This window comes from Globicephala melas, chromosome 1 (assembly GCF_963455315.2).
Source record: "Globicephala melas chromosome 1, mGloMel1.2, whole genome shotgun sequence".
In the NCBI taxonomy this organism is placed as follows: domain Eukaryota; kingdom Metazoa; phylum Chordata; class Mammalia; order Artiodactyla; family Delphinidae; genus Globicephala; species Globicephala melas.
Window position 1 is genome coordinate 617,341 of NC_083314.1, and position 18,961 is coordinate 636,301.

Genomic DNA, 18,961 nt, shown 5'->3' on the forward strand with positions numbered 1-18,961 from the left:
GGGGGGCTCCCTGCTTGGCCGCGGACGCGCGGGGTCACCTCTGCCCCGAAGCGGGAGCTGTCCCCCGCCCGAGGTACCTCCGCGGGCTTGTTGGGAGTCGTAGTTTATTCTTGTTCTGACTTACGGCTAATCTCGGCTCCCTAACTATCATGTCAGTCTTTTGAAGTGGAAAAGGGGTCGGTAATTATCCCTACTTTCTATTGGGGAAAACTGGACGGAAAGTACCCGAAACTCTCAAAACCGTGTCCTGGTTGTAAATGCAGAGCTTTATTAACGTTGTAATTTAGAACGCATTAACAGGTGGCCCTGAAGAGATCCTGGGATTGATGCTCGCAGGTGTAGTGGGAAGCGCATTCAAGTTCAGATCTCCTCCCAACAAGTTACTTGACTTCTCCGACCCTGATTTGTAAGATGGGAATAATAATACCTTAGGGAATTCCCTGGAGGTCCAGAGGTTAGGACTCGGCGCTTTCACGGCTGGGTGCGCCGGTTCAATCCCTGCTCGGGAACTAAGATCCCACAAGACCCGGCGCGGCCAAAAAATTAAAAAAAAAAAAAAAAAAACAGGGTGGTCGTGTGGAGCGGATAAGATAATACATGCAAGGATATCTAGTACTATCTCTGTGCGTATACCGGTTCACAATAAATATTAATTTCCCTTCTGTCTCTCTCCTCCTCTTCTACCCTTTACACGGATCTTAAGTTTACTTGGGAGGCATATGTGGGACATATATCCCGTCTTCCATGATTTTTTTCCCAAAGCTACAAAAAAATACTATGGTGCAAACACAATATTGTAAGTCAACTATAGTTCAATTAAAAAAAAATACCATGCACGTCCTAAATTCCTAAGGCAGCACGCAGGCCATTTTCATATTCACAGTGAACTTGGTTATTAAAACCTGTCAGGTTGACTCAGTAACTTTAACTCCCCAGGGCTTCAGCCCTGGACAAAACATAACTGTTTTCCATTATGATAGAGAACATATACAATTATTAGGTTCTTTGAACTTTCCTGTATGGTTCAAGTTTTTCATTTAAAAAAATGTTGCAAAAATGATCAGGTCGTTGTAAAGGGAAACTTTACTATGTTCTATCATGTGCCTCAATTTCCCCTGAGACAAGCCAAGAATCAAATGAAAAAGGGACATATAAATGTAAATTATTATGTCTAATAATACTACGTCTATCCATATATGCCTTAATTAGGTATCCTTGAATTCTTTATAAATACTAATTAAGTCATACATCTTTGAGAACTGTGAAGAACAATGTGCATAAAAAGATGTAATACTGTATACTTTATATAGCCATATTTTCCTTGCATTAATTGAGTCACCATAGAACTTCTCACGCCTCATCATCTATTGGAATTAAAAATTCTGTATGAGGTTTACTTTGTAACTTGTCAGCATGGAACCTCTTCGTATTCCAACTCAGCCTCTTGCTGATAATTAAAATTGTTCACAAGCTCTCAAATAGAACTGTCCCTATAGAATAAAAGAAATATTGACATTAAACCAGATAGGAAATAATACTTAGCTAGGAACCTAACCCTCTTCAAGAAACCATTATTAGCTGAACTCTGCTAGTCTGGCAAGGAAACAAGAAAGTAAGAGAAGGGCAAGTTTTCAAATTTCAGCAAATTGCTGAAATCTCAGGAAACAGATCTCTGACAGCAATCCACGTGCACCATTTTAACATTATGATCCTGGTACACAATATCGGCTCAAAAAAAGTATGTATAATTGGACCATATATTTTACATACTGGTTTTCTAATAAGGATTTTTAAACTAGGGTAAAATTTTCATAGATCGATAATGTTATACTTCTTCTGGCTGTATTCTTTTCGCATTCAGAATCAGGAAAGAAGAAACATCTGGTTCCAGTTGTAAAAATAAGCTAAAATTGGCCAAGTCCAAGTCAAATCCATACTTTCCCAAGAGGTATGAACTTAAATCTCAATAGGAAGAATTCAGTCTCAATACTAGGAAGTTCCAGGTAGTACTTCCTTACTGTATCTATTTTACTTGCTTTTTTCCTGAGGTAGTAAGAAAATGATACCCTCTTTGGAGATTTTAAAGAAAAATATAAGTAGTTAAGTTCCTTACATAATTTAAGTGCAAACCTACCTGGAAGGAGATGAATCTTCCAGCTATGTGATTACGGAATTCAGTGATAATTATTATAATCTAATTAATTTAACTAGCTCAGACAAAAAAAAGTTATGCCACCAAAAATAAAACAACAAATCAATCTGTGTATAATGATTTGAAAAGCTTTTCAAAATTAAAATCATCTAAGTTTTTTTTCTGAAACGTCTTCCCCCAAGCAGGGCTCTCTGAGAGTAAACTTAAACAATAAATTTATACAATTGTTTACTACCATTAAACAAACATGAGAGTTTAGATTTCCTAAATATTCTAAAGAAAAAAATATTTTATATGCAAGTGAATAAAATCCTGACAAATAATCCTGTGTATAAGTAAAACATAATTTTTATACTTTTTTCTTCCAGTTTTACTGAGATATAATTGACGTACAGCACTGTATAAGTTTAAGGTGTGCGGCATGATGATCTGACTTACATACATCATGAGATGATGACCACGGTAAGCTTGGTGAATAGCCATCATCTCATATAGATAACAAAATAAAAGAAAAAGAAAAAGCTATATTTTGTGATGTGAACTCCTAGGATTTACTCTCTTAACTGTCATATATAACATACAGCAGTGTTAACTATATTTATCACATTGGACATTATATCTCTAGTACTTATTTATCTTATAACTGGAATTTGTATCTTTTGACCACCTCCATCCAATTCCCCTGCCTGCGGTAAACCACAAATCTGTTCTCTTTTTCTATAAGATTTGTTTGTTTGTTGAAGTATAATTAACCTATAAACTATGTCAGTTCCTGGTGCACAACATAGTGATTTGGTATTTTTACACATTACAAAACCATCACCACAATTTTTGAACTTTTAAATGTACTAAGTGCACCAGCTATGATGCACATACTCTGTTGTATAAAGTGAGGAAACTTTTATTAAATAATAATTTCCCATACACTTAAAACATGAACTACAAATTAGAATACTCCATTCTTTAAAGCAATGACACCGGTTCAGCTTATGAAAACCTTTCAGCGTGGCCTCTGTTCCCACCAGTTAACATACCTCCCTCTGGTGGACAAACAGAGACTGTACATTTAGCCCATGGAGTTCTTTCTGTTTTTCTTTTTCCTTTCATCCAATTCTTTCGGTTTGGCTTCCAAAACTACAGGTCTTTGCTTGTTTTATCATACTATCTCTCCTTTCCACCAGACTCAACATAGTGCCTGGTTTTTCTAAGAGACATTTTTAAGACTCGATTCTCCGAAAACCACCCGAGAAAGTAATCAATTTCAGCTCCGAAGACAGAACTGTAATTGTGACACAGTTACAGTTGGGGTGGAAAATAAGAGAAAACATTGAAGAAATTAAAATAGAAAATATCAGTACTAAAATAAGCAGCCAACTCCAGAATTAAGACAGAAAACACTTCCCCACAATGAGTAAATGCTAACAGTAGATGCGAACCCGACAGCTAACTGGACAGTAACAGGATTCCTTTCTGGTTCGCAGCTCCCCTCGTGGCTCACTCCCACAGCCGACGTGAGGCCCCGGGAGCGCCGCGGACCGTCCTGGAGAGCGCGGGTCTGCGGGGCAGAGAGGACGCCCCACGCAGCGATCACCGGGAGCCACAGCTACCGAACGCAGATCCGGGCTGAACGCACAAATCCCGCAGCGGTCGGACTGTACCGGTCCGCAGGTTTAGGAGGATCGGCCGCCCCTCCCGCGGCCGGAGCAGGAGGCGAGGGTGGGTGAGGCCTCCGGCCGGCAGTGCAGTCCAAACACGACGGACGCTCCTCGCGCGGGAAGCCAGGGCCGCCGGGCCGCGCGCCCCAAGTCGGAACCCGGCTCGAACCCCCAGCCCCTCAGATTCCGTTGAATTGCCGGAGCGCCCTCCGCGGGTATGACTGTCCTGGAGCGGCAGCCCCTCCGCGTGAAAGACCTTGACCGCAGCCCCTTCTCCAGATCAGATTCTCCCGGTTCCTCCTACCACGCCCATCGCTCGGACAGACGGAGCCAGTCCCGAGCCAGTTCCCGCGCGCCGCGCCCCTGTTCAAAGCGCGTGGGCGTGGCCCGCTCGGAGCCTAGCCAATCGGAGTCCGCACTCCTCCCGGGAGGCGCTCCGGGCCAATCACACCCTCGCGGGCGGGAGGCGGGGCGACGCAACTGTCGAGCTAGCGCAGGCGTGGTGCAGGCTGGTCGGCGCCTCTGCACTGCGAGGGGCGTCAGCGCAGGTGAGAGAGCGGGTGCTCAGGCTCTTCTGCCGAGAGGCCGCCCGTGGGGGTCTGCGGGGTGGGGGTGGGGGGCGGCTTTCTGCCTGTCGGGGGACCTTCCTCTTCTCCGATTATCGGCTGTGGAACGGAGGCTCTGGATGTCTTGACAGCCGTGGAGGGCGCGCGCCGCCGGCCTGTCACCCTGTCCTCCGGCCGCCCCAGCCATCTCGCTGCCACCACCACGCCCCAGCGGCCGCCCCCTCCCAGCCCCCGGGCCTCCCCCATCCCTTCCAGGCATGCCCTCCCCCCGGCCGTCCCGCCCCCTCCTCCCTCTCCCGTAGACATTTTCCCTGCCGGCCCCCCACCCCCGCCTCCTCCCTGCTCCCTCAGACGTACCCCTGCCCCCCCCCACACTCTGTGACTTTTGCATATTTGTTTTATTGTCATTGAATCCCAGTGTCTGCTCACTGAGAAAAAGTGGTAAGGATCAGTATATAAAAATAGTGGTTAATTACCTAGTAAAGTAACTGGTTCCAGAGATGATGGTCTTGAAGGTGTGGCTGAGGAAATTTAGAATAATTTACATGAATGACTGTTGTAGTGTAATTGATTCTATTTAACATATTAATTTGCCTGTAGTATTACTAATTCTGTTTAAATATTTCTGAGTGTGTCAATTGTGGAGGAGCAACAGCCCTGGAGATTAGAAGAAGAACCAAAGGATGCTTTGTCTTTGCACCCCAGTTCAGGAGAGTACCTTGACCCAACCAATACACAAACTTAGTCACCTTTAAACAAATGGTTAAGATAGATGCCTCAGTTTAAGTTTGTGATTATCATAAGTTGCTATCGTCCTCCTAACTACAATCTATGACCACCAGGTAATCTTCTGATTATAATTAGTTTTCCAAGTAGGAATAATTTAGGGAGAGAATATGTGGAGTTAAAAATTTTACTGTAGTTTTACAAATTAATAAATTGACCTTTTAATTAATGTTTAAGCCTTTGTGAGTGAGCTTGGCATGAATTAGTACATCTAAGCCCTATCAAATCTAGGTTTACTGCCAAGTTGAAGTTTTAGACTACAAAACTGAGAACCAGATCCTGAAATGTGACCTTTTCCACATATAAGTGAGTGAGGTCATACAGTATTTGTCTTTGACTTACTTCACTTAGTATATAATGCCTTCAAGGTCCATTCATCTTGCTGCAAATGGTAGGATTTCCTCTTTTTTATGGCTGAATAGTATTCTATTGTGTATACATACCACAACTTTAGCTGTTCATCCATTGATGGATGTTGTTTCTGAGTCTTGGCTATTGTTAATAACACTTAGAACATGAGGATGCAGATATCTTTTCAAGTTAGAGTTGTTTCCTTTGGATGTATTCCCAGAAGTGGAATTGGTGAATCACTTTCTTTCTTTTCATTGCAGAATGATATTCCATTGTATGGACATTCCCCGTTTTGTTTATCCATTCTTCAGTTGACAGACGTTTGGATTGTTTCCATTTTTTGGCTATTATGAATAATGCTGCTGTGACCATTCATGTACAGATTTTTAAGTAGATATGTTTTCAGTTCTCTTGATTATATACCTAGGAGTAGAATTACAGGGTTATAAGTTACTCCTTGTTAACTGTTTTGAGGAACTGGCAGGCTGTTTTCCAAAGCAGCTCCATCGTTTTGCATTTCCACCAGCAACATATGAGGATTTGTGTCTCCACATCCCTCACCAACACTTAGATGCTGTCTTTTTGGTTATTGTTATCTTAGTGGTTGTGAAGTTACAGCTTGTTGTGGTTTTGATTTGCATTTCCCTAGTGACTAATGATGTTGGGCATCTTTTCACGTGCTTATTGAATTATTTGTGTATCTTCTTTGGAGAAATATCTATTCAGATCCTTTGTCCATTTTTTAATCAGGTTGTCTTTTCATTATTGAGTTATTTATATGTTCTGGATACAAATAAGTTCCTTATCAAGTGTATGATTTGTAAATGTTTTCTCTCCTACTGTGTATCGTCTTCTCACTTTTTTTTTTTGGCTGTGCTGGGTCTTTGTTGCTGCACGGGCTTTCTCTACTTGCGGAGAGCAGGGGCTACTCTTTGTTGCCTTGCGTGGGCTTCTCATTGCAGTGGCTTCTCTTGTTGCGGTGCGCATGAGCTTCAGTAGTTGTGGCGCACAGGCTTAGTTGCTCCACAGCGTGTGGGATCTTCCCAGACCAGGGTTCGAACCCACGTCCCCTGCATTCTTAACCACTGCGCCACCAGGGAAGTCCCTCACTTTCTTCCTTCATGATGTTCTTGAAGCACAAAAGCTTTTAAGTTTGATGAAATTCAGTTTATTTTTCTTTTGTCTCTTGTGCTCTTGGTGTCATATGTAAGAAGACTTTGCCCAATGCAAGGTTGCAAAGATTTACTCTTATGTTTAATTATTTTTCCATTTTATCTCCTTAATTTTTGCCAGATGTAGAATTCTAAGTCAACAGTTTTCTCTTTCCATATTTTAAAGATGTGGTTCCACTGTCCTCTGGCATGCATTGTCTCTGAGGAGACATTTGCTGCCTTTTTACATTTGTTCCTCTGTACATAATATGACTTTTTTTTCCTCCTCATGCTTTTTAAACTTTTTATCACTGGTTTTCTGCAGTTTAATAAGGCTGTGTCTTGGTGTTTTCTTCATGTTTCTTATGCTTGTGGCTCCATGAGCATTCTGAATTAGAAATCAATAGTAAATACAACTCTGAAGCTCTTCATGTTTGAAAACTGAGAAATCTGTTTCTAAATAAATTAAAGAAATCGTAATGGAAATTAGAAAATTTGAGAATAGAGGAATAAACATTCTACATATCAAAACTTTGTAATGGGGCTTCCCTGGTGGCGCAGTGGTTGAGAGTCCGCCTGCCGATGCAGGGGACGCGGGTTCGTGCCCCGGTCCGGGAGGATCCCACATGTCGCGGAGCGGCTCGGCCCGTGAGCCATGGCCGCTGAGCCCGCGCGTCCGGAGCCTGTGCTCCGCAACGGGAGAGGCCACAACAGTGAGAGGCCCGCGTACCGCAAAAAAAAAAAAAAAACTTTGTAATGCACTGGTACTTAGAAAGCAATGTATAGCATTATATGTCAGAATTGAAAAGATAACTCTATACAAATAAATGTAAAACAATGCAATAGATAAGTTTGTAGAAAAACTTAACTTGCCAAAATTGACTCAAGAAGAAATAGAAAGCTTAAATAATGCTGTAATATTTAAAGAAATTGGATTTGTAGTTTAAAATCTTCTCACATTGAAAACGCCATTACCAGGTATCATTCTGTCAGACATCTTAGAAACAGATAATCGCCCAGACTCTTCTATAGGATGTCAAACTAACTCATTTCAGGAGGCCAGCTTAACTTTGATAACTGATGACGAAATTAGGAAGGAAAATTATAGGCCAGTTTTACCCGTAAGCAATAGTGTTGAAAGTTTTTCCTCTAAGATTAGGAATAGGATAAGAATACCAGCTGTCAGCTCTTTTCTTCAGCATTGTACTGGAAGTTATAGCCAGAACAGAAGACAGGAAAAAGGTTAGAAGGGAAGAACTGATTATTCATGGATGATATATGTAGAATTACCAACCGCAGACCGCCTCCCAGATAGATTCATCATTAGCATTATTAAGTTTTGGTTAAAAATCTACTGTATTTACATATATCAATAAGAAGTGGGGAGAAAATAGAGTTTTAAAAAAGATAAAAATATAAAGTACTTAGGAATGAATCTAACAAAAGGTAAACTCTTTATAGAGAAAATTATAAAACTATTGAAGAGTGTCCAGAAAGACCTGAACACAGCATGCTCGTGAATTGTAGGCTCACTGCCATAAAGACGTCAGTTCTCCCAGAGTTGATCTATGCAGTCAGCGGAATTCCAGTCCAAATCACAGCAGCTTTCTGTGTGTGTGTGTGTTTGTGTGTATATTTGTAGACTTTTTAAACTGTTCTAAAATTCATATGGGAGAGCAGAGGACTAAGAAATAACCAAGGCCTTCCTGAAGAAAAAGAACAAGGGGGAAGAACTCACCTTCCCATATACCAGGTCTTACTAATAATAAGCTACAATTAAAGCAGTGGGGTATTGGCTGAAAGAGAATACAGTTGACCAATGAAACAAGTTCGATAATCCCAAAACAGGGCCATCCGTACATGCATGGAAATTTATGCCAGCATCAGCAGGGAGGGGATGGACTTTTCAATAAGTGGGACTAGGACACGTGGCTTTTCACATGAGGGAAATAATTCAGACTTGGACCCCTACTCACACTATACACACAAACTGATTGCTAGTGGATCAAAGACTTAAATGTGGAAGTATCTAAGTTTGGGGGTAAGGAAAATTTTAATACACAAAAGTGTAAATATTAATGTAATTGATTACATTAATATTATGTATTTGTCAAAAATGTCATGAATGAAGTGTAGAGACGGCAGCAGACTGGGAGGTGGTGTTTGACTCACCTGTGTAGCCAGAGGTAGCCAGAGGGGGGAGTAGGGCTGAGAAGTGGGGAGGGGCTTGTTTTCGATGAGAGAGATGTTGAGCATGTTTGAATGTTGATGGGAAGAAGGAAAGAAGACTGGAAATACTAAAGAAAGATGAAATTGACGGAGTGGACTCTGAAGGGTTGAGAAATACGTGGATGCCAAACTACGTGGAGAAAACCCCAGACCTTGAAGCATTAGTTTATAAACCTCTCGTTGGAGTGATGACTGTCCCCCGTCACTGCCCTTGCTCTCCCCCCACAGCTAGTACTTGACCATCCATTTCTCTGCTGGGCACCTCAGGACGCAGTGGTGAGCAAAGCTAGACCCAGGCTCTGCCTCAGTAGTTAATTATTATCAGTGGAGACAGACATTAATATAAAGCATCTAAAGTTTTTGTAGAAATTTTTGCATTGTTTTATACTTAATTTTTTTAGATGTGTTTGCTTGAATAGATAACTAGAAGGAAATAGAAAAAACTCAGACTTCCTTCTCAGAATAGAGATTAACATGAGGAGTTTGTCCTTTAGTGAATTGCAACTGTGTGCTAAAAACTGGGGTCACTGTTACTGACCCTTTCGTGGGTGCCCCTTTTCTCCACAGGGATCCCAGCCAGTGTTGAGTGCGGCGCCGGGAACCGTGTGTGGGTGATTCTCCCTGGGGTCATGCAGAGAGCATCCCGTCTGAAGAGAGAGCTGAGCCTGCTGGCCGCGGAGCCGCCCCCGGGCATCACATGCTGGCAGGATGGGGACCGAATGGAAGATCTGCGAGCTCGTAGGTGTCGCACCAGGCGTGACGGGTCACGACCCTGTCAAAGGTCGTGCTGAAGTTTGAACACCTGTGTGTTCTACAGTAGGGGACAATTGCAAGGTCAAAGTGCCCGGCCATCTTTCTACCTAATTTGTTTACATTTATAAAAGGTTTCCATGACATTTTTTCTTTGGCCTTTGATTCCATCTTTTACTGATTTGTAAGCCAAGATCTGGGTATCAGCTTTGAAGCAGTGTTAGTACCAAAGCTCACCTCAAATATCTGCGAGGCCAGATGGGAAACATAAGTGTTCAGAACGCTGCGTTCCAGCCAGAGCAGAACTGCAGGTTGTATGTGATCTGAGGCCAGCGTTGTCCACCTTCTGTTTCGATCTCCTGTGTATTCTTTGATTGACACCAACTTTGGGTACACTGGTACATTGCATGGGGACTTGTTAAGCCCTGAGAGAGTTTCTGTCCCAGACCCAGCTGTTCCGTTAGGACCAGACTTCATTAGGTCCATGGGGTGTGGTAATTCAGATCATCTGATTACCTCTTGACGTTTTGTTCTTTTTTTTTTTTTTAAAGAGATATTAGGTGGAGCAGACACACCTTATGAAAAAGGTGTTTTCAAGCTGGAAGTTAACATTCCTGAGAGGTCAGTGTGAAAACTATATCCTAAATTTCCAGGGTAAAGCGCAGTTACCGGAAGACAGAGCAGTGTCGTAGGGTGTTGAATGCAGGAGTTCAAGTACCTGGATTTTAATCCTCGTCTTACCATGGCTTAATGTGACCTTGGGCAAGTCATTTCATGTCTCTGGAGTTCGATTTCTTTTTCTTAACACGGAGCTGGATCACATCTAGGCCTCACCCCCACCCCACCCCCTGCCCGTCACTGTAGTAAAATATACATAAAATTGACCGTCTAAACCGTTTTTAAGCACGTGGTTCAGTGGCATTAAATGCACTCACACTGTCATCCAGCCGTCCCCCTCATGCATCTCTAAACCGTTTTTAAGCACATGGTTCGGTGGCATTAAATGCACTCACATTGTCATCCAGCCGTCCCCCTCATGCATCTCCAGAACTTCTTCGTCTTCCCAGCCTGAACCCCCGCATCCATTAAACACTGGCTCCCACGGCACCTGGCAGCCACCCTTCTCTCTGCCTCTGTGTTAAGGCCCCTTTTAATCCAGGTCTCCTGTAAGGCTGTCATCAGGGGAGTGGTAGCTGTAGTGTAGTTTGTGATTTGTAGATACCTGTTCACCAGGCCAGGCTTGTTACAGGTCCTGAGAGAAGCAGCTCAGTAATCACGGGGGGCGTCAGTTCTGAGACCGATGGGGATTTTCCAAATGCAGTGTATAAATCAAAATTGGATCCTGTTTTTCAACACCCATCTGTAAAAAAAAAAAAAAAAAAAAAAAAAAAAGGGAAAATTGAGGAAATCTGAGTAGTAGATGATACTGGAAAATAATTTTTGTATTTTATTCATAGGTATACTGATAGTTTTGCAGCTCTATAGGAGAGGGACCTTATTCTTAGGAGAGACATGCTGAAGTATTTAGAGGGTGAAGGGGCTTGATCCAGGTGGTGGGTATAAGAGGGTTCTCAGTACTATTATTTCAACTTTTCTACTGTTCATAAATTTTTGTAATAAAATTTGGCAAGAGCAAAGGTTTGCCTCTCAAAGGCTGTCGTCCTAATTACCAGCAGCTGTTTATAATGTAAGAAGCAGTATTTCAGTAAAACTTCCATACTCTCCTGTGCTTTCAAAGGTACCCATTTGAACCTCCTCAGATCCGATTTCTGACTCCCATCTACCATCCCAACATCGATTCTGCTGGAAGGATTTGTTTAGATGTTCTCAAGTTGCCGCCAAAAGTGAGTGGTGGGAGCAGGGCCAGCTCTCTCGCCTGCCGTGGCCCTCGGCTCTAAAACTTGTGTTAGAGAAGCACGTTCTTAGGGCCGCTGTCTGTCTGCCTGTCTGCCTAGGGCGCCTGGAGACCGTCCCTCAACATCGCGACCCTGCTGACTTCTGTTCAGCAGCTCATGGCCGAGCCCAACCCCGATGACCCGCTCATGGCCGACATCGTAAGCGCCCCCGGCCCCCCGCTCGCGGCCTGCTTTCCCCACGCCCTGCTCTCCATTGGGGAGGCTCGCGTAGCGCCTGCAGCTTGGTTACCAAATCCCTCCTCTCTCCACTGACTCTCTGCTTCCATCTCAGTCCTCAGAGTTTAAATACAACAAGCCCGTCTTCCTCAGGAATGCCAGGCAGTGGACAGAGAAGCACGCGAGACAGAAGGTGAGGTGTCTGTACAGCTCTGATTGCGCTCCTGTTGTTGCTCTGTTAAGCGTGAGTGTGTCCCTGTGTGTGTAAGTGTCTATTAGACTTGTCAAGTTCGTACTGGACACTAGGATGGCTGGTTGATCTTCTCCTACCGCAGCCTTCTACATAATTATTCAGCAGATAGCTCAACCGGCTGGAGGGTTTCCCAGCACCCACGACACCACAGGGTAGCCGAGGTCTCCTGTTTAGGCCAGAAGGAGCTCTTTGCAGGAGAGGGGAGGGGTGGGAGGAGAAATGGACGTGGAGGAAGGGAGAAGGAGAGACGTCCCCGTTTTACGTCCATAGTTCCCTCATTTAACAGAAGGCAGAGTTCAGGAGCAGGGATGAGCACACGGGGGTTTCGCTGGGCTGCCCCGCACTTCAGACTGAGCCACGAAGTGGTTAGTGTCACTTGTGAGAAGAAGTAAAAATTAAACAGTACAGAGGATTGGGGAAGCTGGTTTCGGAGAGAATGTCCTATCCAGGAGGCAGCAGAGAAGGACCTGGGAGAACAGTCGGTGTGAACCTTGTGCTCTGCCCCGCCTGCTCCTTTCTAGGCTGATGAAGAAGAGACGCCTGATAACCGCTCCGAGGCGGGTGACTCAGAAGGGCACAGCGAAGCACAGAAGAGGAAAGCCAGGCCCCTGGGGGGCGTAGAAAAGAAATTCTGCCCTGACGTTTAGGGTGGGGTTTGTCCTGGCCCGTCTCAGTTAATAGGTTCTTTGCCAGCATGGTCCAATTTGCTTCCGTTTCTGGAATGTTTTTCTTTGTATTTGATGACATTATCGGTTTTATATCCTGTGAAACAGACCTTGTGTATTTATATGTTCTGCTCTACATTGATTCTCTGAGTGCAGTTTGTTTTATTTAGCTCATACATATGTGTCCCCAAACTTGTAAACCTGGAAAATAAATAACCATCTAGTGTTGAGTGTGTGTTTATCCTGAGTGTGTGTCTGGGAGCAGACCGGCCAGAGAGCGACACAGTAAGAATGTGAGAATATCTGGAATTGTTGCCCTTCATTTTGCCCACTCACCAGCATCACTCGGGACACTGAACGATGGACGTGGGGGCCAAATAGCCTCCGAGACAGTGCGGTGGCCGTCACGCTTCCGGGATTCTAGGTGTTCAGAAGCCCTAAACACAGTGTGGGGATAAGGTGATTACCCTTCTGTTAACGTTTCTCGCAGTGTGCACTTTCTGTGACTTAACTTACGTGGCTGTGGTATAACTTTCGTTTGTTCAACAAATAGCGACCGAACACCTGCTGTGTGCCGAGTGTTTTAGAATAATATAATGGTGAGAAAATCAGGCATGGGGTTAACCAGATAATCGTACATATTTACATGGATTTTCACAGTCCTTTCTGTCTCTAGCTTTATTTCACGGCAAGTGCTAAGGCGCAAGCTCGAATCCCTGCTCGTGACTTTACGGTACACTTGGGCCTGTGCTTATCATTCCGTTTAGATGACGGAGAAAACAGATTTGGGCAGAAGTCGGCTGAAGTGGAACGAGGTGCTGAGTGAGAGCAGATGTTGGGGCCGCCTAGGCAGAGAAGGAGACTGTCACGTCCCGCCTGTATCCAGGCTGGTAGTCCTGTGCCAGGCTGGGCACCGTGCACGCAGAGTGCATGCAGTGAGCAAGCAGTTTCCCTTCATCCGCTGCGGAACCGCCCTGCGCTCGGCAGTGGCCTGCCTTAGAGCACGAGTGGTAGCGACAGACGACAGCGTCAACCGAAAATGTAAATTTCCTCTGTGTCCCCCCGACCCCACTTCATAAATTTCCAACTTCTACATAATTCTTGAACCCATTTCTCAAAATCAGCTACTGTTCTTTTTTTTTTTTTTAACTTTTTATTTTTTTTATTAATTAATTTATTTTTGCTGTGTTGGGTCTTCATTTCTGTGCGAGGGCTTTCTCTAGTTGTGGCAAGCGGGGCCACTCGTCATCGCAGTGCGCGGGACTCTCACTATCGCGGCCTTTCTTGTTGCGGAGCACAGGCTCCAGACGCGCAGGCTCAGTAGTTGTGGCTCACAGGCCTAGTTGCTCCGCGGCATGTGGGATCCTCCCAGACCAGGGCTCGAACCCGTGTCCCCCGCATTAGCAGGCAGATTCTCAACCACTGCGCCACAACTACTGGAAGCCCAGCTACTGTTCTCTTGTTAAAGCCTAGGAATTAATTTTGTTCCAGGCTTGTCTCCTATACTTGGGCACATTTAAGTCAGATTTGGGGTTTCTAAATGCAATTAGTGTATCAGCCAGGATGCTTGCAGCTGTGAGATCCAACTGGCTGGTGATAATACCCGGGAAGTTCTCTGCCCTATTTACCGGGAGTTGGGGCCAGGGCGGGCGTCTGGACCGGTGGTTCAGAGGCTGTGTCTCTCGCACCTGCCATCCGTCCTCACTGTCCCCTCCTTCAGCTTCTTCCCCTCCTGGAGTGACCACCAGCAGCCCTCAGGGTCGTGTGTTTCTTGTTCACATCCAGCGGCAGTGGAAAAGCCAGCCACTGTGGCAGGGAGACACCAAGTGCTGATGGTGTCGATGGGGGTACAGGCCAGGTGTGAAGCGGGATGGCCTTAGGGGTCGTTGTGGGAAAGGACAAGCCCCCTCGACAGCTGGCCACCACCAGGTCTCTCACCTGCACTGCCATCACGGCCGGTACCTTGTCCCCTGGCCTCCAGCCTGGACCCTCTGCGGTCCATGCTCCTCACAGCAGCAAGAACAAATTCAGATGATGAAAGAGCCAGACTGCATCTCCTCCTAAAACCCTCCAGTGCCTTCCCTCAGCCTCCCCTCCCCGCACACCCTCCGCTCTGTACACCACACTGAGCCGCACTGGCCCCCTCCAGTCTCAGCACGCCAGCCCCTCCGGCCTGTGCCGTCCCCGACTCTACCTGACTACCTAGATGGCCTCAGCCCACGTAGCTGCCTTGGGATGCCCTTGTCCGGCCCCTCGGAAGGAGCCGTGGCCATTACCTGGTGTACCTCATGGCCCTGTACCCGTCTGCCAGTGTGTCCACTCCAAGTGCTGGGACATAGTGGCCACAAGGGCCTTGGCACTGATTGCAAGAAATACCAAAGCCAGGAGTCATTAATTAGAAGCCATCCCTCCATCTCTGGGTTAACAAGTACACGGGACTTGGGCAGAGAAGAGAAGTGAGAAGAGGGAGATGAGGAAGCCCAGCCCCGCCCGCAGCCCAGGGAAGGATGGGAAAGCATCAAAAGCGTGAACACAGGTCCAGGAGACCCTGGCCAGCCCAGGCCCCCAGAGCCCTGCTCTCCACGCTTTGGTTTTGTCCTGTAGAAGCGGGGGACAGTTGTGGGGGCTGACCGGGGTGCTGCACCCAGAGCGCCGAGCACGGGGCCGACCCCGCGAGCTTAGCAGGGGCTGGGGGCGGGGACGACGGGCCAGCCACATAAGGCCTCAAAGCGCTGCTTGCCGGGACAGGCAAGCTACGCCGTTCCCCCGAGTCGGAGAGGAGATGACGTGACTGATCCCAGAGACACTGCGGATTCCAAGTATCCTCTCCTGCTGCCCCCGCGGCTCCCCAAAATCTAAGTAAGAACAGATTTACCACCCACCATGCGGGCTGAGACTAGGTCTTTACCCTTCGGCTGCGGCGGGAATTCGGCACAGACAAAGCCCCTTTCCCAGCCAAGTTATTTTTCCATCAGCCAGCGGCTCCCCGAGGTTGCCCTGTTTAGGTTGGGGCAGCCTGGGGGAGGGAAGGACGGGGGGCGGGGGGGCCGGGGGGCGCGCTGTGGCTCCAGAACCTGCCCCCGGGCTGACTGGCCGCTGGGAGGCTTGGATCCCACACAGGGAGCCCGGGCAGCTGTGACAGGTGGGGTGGTGGGCGCAGGTCTCTGTGCCCAGAAGCTACGCCTGCACTTTCTCCTTCTGTCCAGTCAGCATGGCTCCTGCCGGGGCCACCGAGCGCCCATCCGCCCCAGCTCTCAGCCTCCATCAGGTGACAGGTCCCCTCGGTTTCTCCCCATCGTGGGCTTGCCTCTCCCCCGACCCCACCTCCCACTGGGCCGGACCTCCGTCCTCCCACCCATCGCTGCCTCCCTTTAAGCAGGACCTTGCAGCTCGGCTTTGGAGAAAGGCCTGCTGAGCCGCTTTCCCCCAGACCCCCCCCCCCAGCAGAGGCAGCTGCCCTGGGGGTGAGCTTTAGTCTCGGGGTTCTCCCCAGACCCAGAGGTATGTTTGAGACCCCCTGCACACGTCCTCTCTGGGGACCCCCCAGCTTCCCCCTGCTGACAGCTCACCAGCCACCTTGGCCCGTGCCAGGGGACACTCCTCTCTCATGGCCCAGGGTCCCCGGCACCGTCACCCATGGACCCCTGTGAACCCACAGCCTTCCTGCCGGGCTCCAAGCCCAGGTTGCCAGCCGCCTTCTTAGGAGCGGCTCCTCCGGGGACCCTTCCTCTTCCGTGTCAAGTGTGCTCAAGGCTGAGCCGGAAGACAGCTCAGAGCCCCAGTTTCTCGTTGCTTTTTGGATTAAGTAATAACATCTAACATCTCTCAAGTACTTACTAGGTGTCATGAACTAAGCTAAGCTCTTTACATGAAAAATCTCCTTTAATCTTTTCAATAACCTTCAGAGCTTAGGTACCGTTGTCATTTCCATGTTTCTGATAATGAGACAGAGAAGTCAAGTAAAACTCAGGACCGCGGGCTGTCAACGGAAGGTCTGGGAGTTGAACCCAGGCTGGACCAACTCCACGACCCCACGTACCGACTACACAGACACTGTTCTGCCTTTTGTGCCTCTGCCCCTCAGCCCCGGGCAGCTGTGGGGCCGTCCCTCCCCGACCCGGTGAGGAGAGGGTGTGGATGCTCCCTAAGGCGTGTCCCCGTGCTGCCACCTGACGGTCCTGTGATTCTGTAGCCTCCTGTGAGCTCCCAGGGGAGAGCCTGCAGGGGTCAGGTTCAGGGAGGAAGCCAGGAGGCTGGTCTCCTGCCCCTCCGCCCTCACCCTCCTCCACCCCTCCCCCTCTGCCCCGCGGACCCCCTCCCAGCACCACTCTCCCCACCTGACAGCCCACCCCGCCCACCCTCCTTGCCTGTCCAAAGCCCATTCACGGCTGCCCTCTTCCCCCAGGGGTTGCTAAGAGGTGAGTGGGTTTACTCCAGGCTTTGGGCTGGGGGTGTTGAGAGAGGGGTCTCCTCTAGCCGAGCGACAGATCTCACACTCGCACCCGAGCAAAGGAGTCATCGCTTCACAAACCGAGGGGTCCAGTCACGCTTTCCCCAGGTCCCTGGGAGCCCCGGAGATGGGAGCCCGTCCTCAGACCCGACACGGTGGCAGAGAGAGAATAAGCCGAGAAGCCAGCGTCACGGCCACCACTGGACCCGGAGCCGAGACCCCTGCAAGCCGCATGCATTAGGGGGCGGTGGGAGCAGTTGCTGAAGTGGAAGCAATGTTCCCAGAAGGAGGAAAGCGGCCGCTGGGCCAGAGCAACAGGCATCCCAGGCACAGGCCCACCCCAAGGAGAAAGAAGCCACAGGGCGGAACTTCAGCCACTGTGGTCCCTCGGAGGGCTGCTCCCCAGACAGAGGGGCGGGCACACGGTGGCCCTTGGTCTCACCGCTGAGGCGTCTGCGGCTCTGCCTCCTCCTGATGAGGCTGTGACAACAGACCCGAGGCTGAGTGTCAGGGTGGCCCTTTTCAGGGACGGGCTGGCTTAGCTCCCATCCCCCTGCCAGGCGGCCCCTTGAGAGTAGGGTCTGCTTACATGTACTCGTTTATTTTGATTCATTTATTCTTTTATATATGAGATATTTTACCGGGCATTTTTTTTTTTTTTTTTTTTTTGCGGTACGTGGGCCTCTCACCGCTGTGGCCTCTCCCGTTGCGGCTCCGGACGCGCAGGCTCAGCGGCCACGGCTCATGGGCCCAGACTCTCCGCGGCATGTGGGATCTTCCCGGACCGGGGCACGAACCCGTGTCCCCTGCATCGGCAGGCGGACTCTCAACCACTGCACCACCAGGGAAGCCCCACCTTTTTAAAAAAAAATCTTTTGGCTGTGCCCAGCGGCATGTGGGATCTTAGTTCCCCGACCAGGGATCGAACCCGGCCCCCTGCGGCGGAAGCTCACTGTCCTAACCACTGGACCGCCAGGGATGTCCCGGCACTTTTTATAAATTATTTTAAAATTCTTTTAACAGTGTTTGAGTTTGAGATTATTATTCCCACTTTCTACATGGGGAAGATGGTTAACCTGACAAAATTCAGTCAAGTAGTAGGTGGTTTAGCTGGGATTAAACTCTAGCAGGGCCCCACAGACACACCAGTCCACACACTGCCCTTCAGGGGACCAGGGTAGGGGCCTGGCCTGAGTGGTCAACCTATGATTTGGCCTGGTGGAGAGAAGGATACCCGGCTAGTCGGATTCTCACTCAACCTCTCAGGACGTTGCCTCGGAAACCCCAAGAGAAAACAAGGCCACCAGCCCAGGAGCTGAAGCGAGGGATGCAGGGTGGGGCCTCGAGGGAGAGCAGGGCTCACAGGGAGGCCCCTGGAAGCAGAATTTATTAATAAACACAGACTATTCGTCAAAAGGAGCTACGAGGTCAAGAGAAGATGTCGTGACTTGTAAGTGGCCTTTGACCCCGCAGTTCCACTTCTGGGAAGGTACCTCACGGGTCTATGACAAGTGCAGTGAAGGACACACCATCCCAGTCTGAAGAGAGGGTGGAGGAGAAGATTCCCAGGGCAGAAAGCAGGCTGAGACGGTCAGCCAAGGACAGAAAAGCAAGCGGAGTATTTGGGGTTCGCAGTGCCAGGAAGGGTCCAGGGTGCTCAGAGTCTGAGGATAGAAACCCCATGGCTCGGGCGTTCTCTCTAACCCAGTGCCAGGTGCACAAAGGCACTTAAATCTGGGTGGGCAGAGTGACACCCCCTAGACTGTGCCCCGATGCTTCAGAGCCCAGGGCACAGGGCACCCTCCTCTCTCAGAACAGCCCCTGCCCCATGCCCACAGACCCACCAAAGAGAAGAGGAGAGGGGCCGGGGGACCCGGGGGC

The 18,961-nt window shown here is 48.2% G+C and overlaps 1 protein-coding gene across 1 annotated transcript; it reads left to right on the forward strand.

Annotated features, from left to right (window-relative positions):
* Window positions 1-4,288: 4,288 nt before the first annotated feature.
* UBE2T (ubiquitin conjugating enzyme E2 T) lies at window positions 4,289-12,860 on the forward strand. The gene is made up of 7 exons (XM_030844424.2): window positions 4,289-4,355; window positions 9,458-9,628; window positions 10,192-10,261; window positions 11,379-11,484; window positions 11,596-11,694; window positions 11,828-11,905; window positions 12,487-12,860. The coding sequence occupies exons 2-7, from the start codon at window positions 9,520-9,522 to the stop codon at window positions 12,610-12,612; spliced, it is 588 nt and encodes a 195-aa protein (XP_030700284.1). The 5' UTR covers window positions 4,289-4,355; window positions 9,458-9,519; the 3' UTR covers window positions 12,613-12,860.
* The last annotated feature ends 6,101 nt before the right edge of the window (window positions 12,861-18,961 follow it).

Coding starts and splice junctions, on each gene's coding strand:
- UBE2T (XM_030844424.2), top strand. CDS start 9,520: ATGCAGAGAGCATCCCGTCTGAAGAGAGAGCTGAGCCTGCTGGCCGCG. Junction 9,629..10,191: donor AATGGAAGATCTGCGAGCTC/GTAGGTGTCGCA, acceptor TTTTTTTTAAAG/AGATATTAGGTGGAGCAGAC. Junction 11,485..11,595: donor TTCTCAAGTTGCCGCCAAAA/GTGAGTGGTGGG, acceptor CTGTCTGCCTAG/GGCGCCTGGAGACCGTCCCT.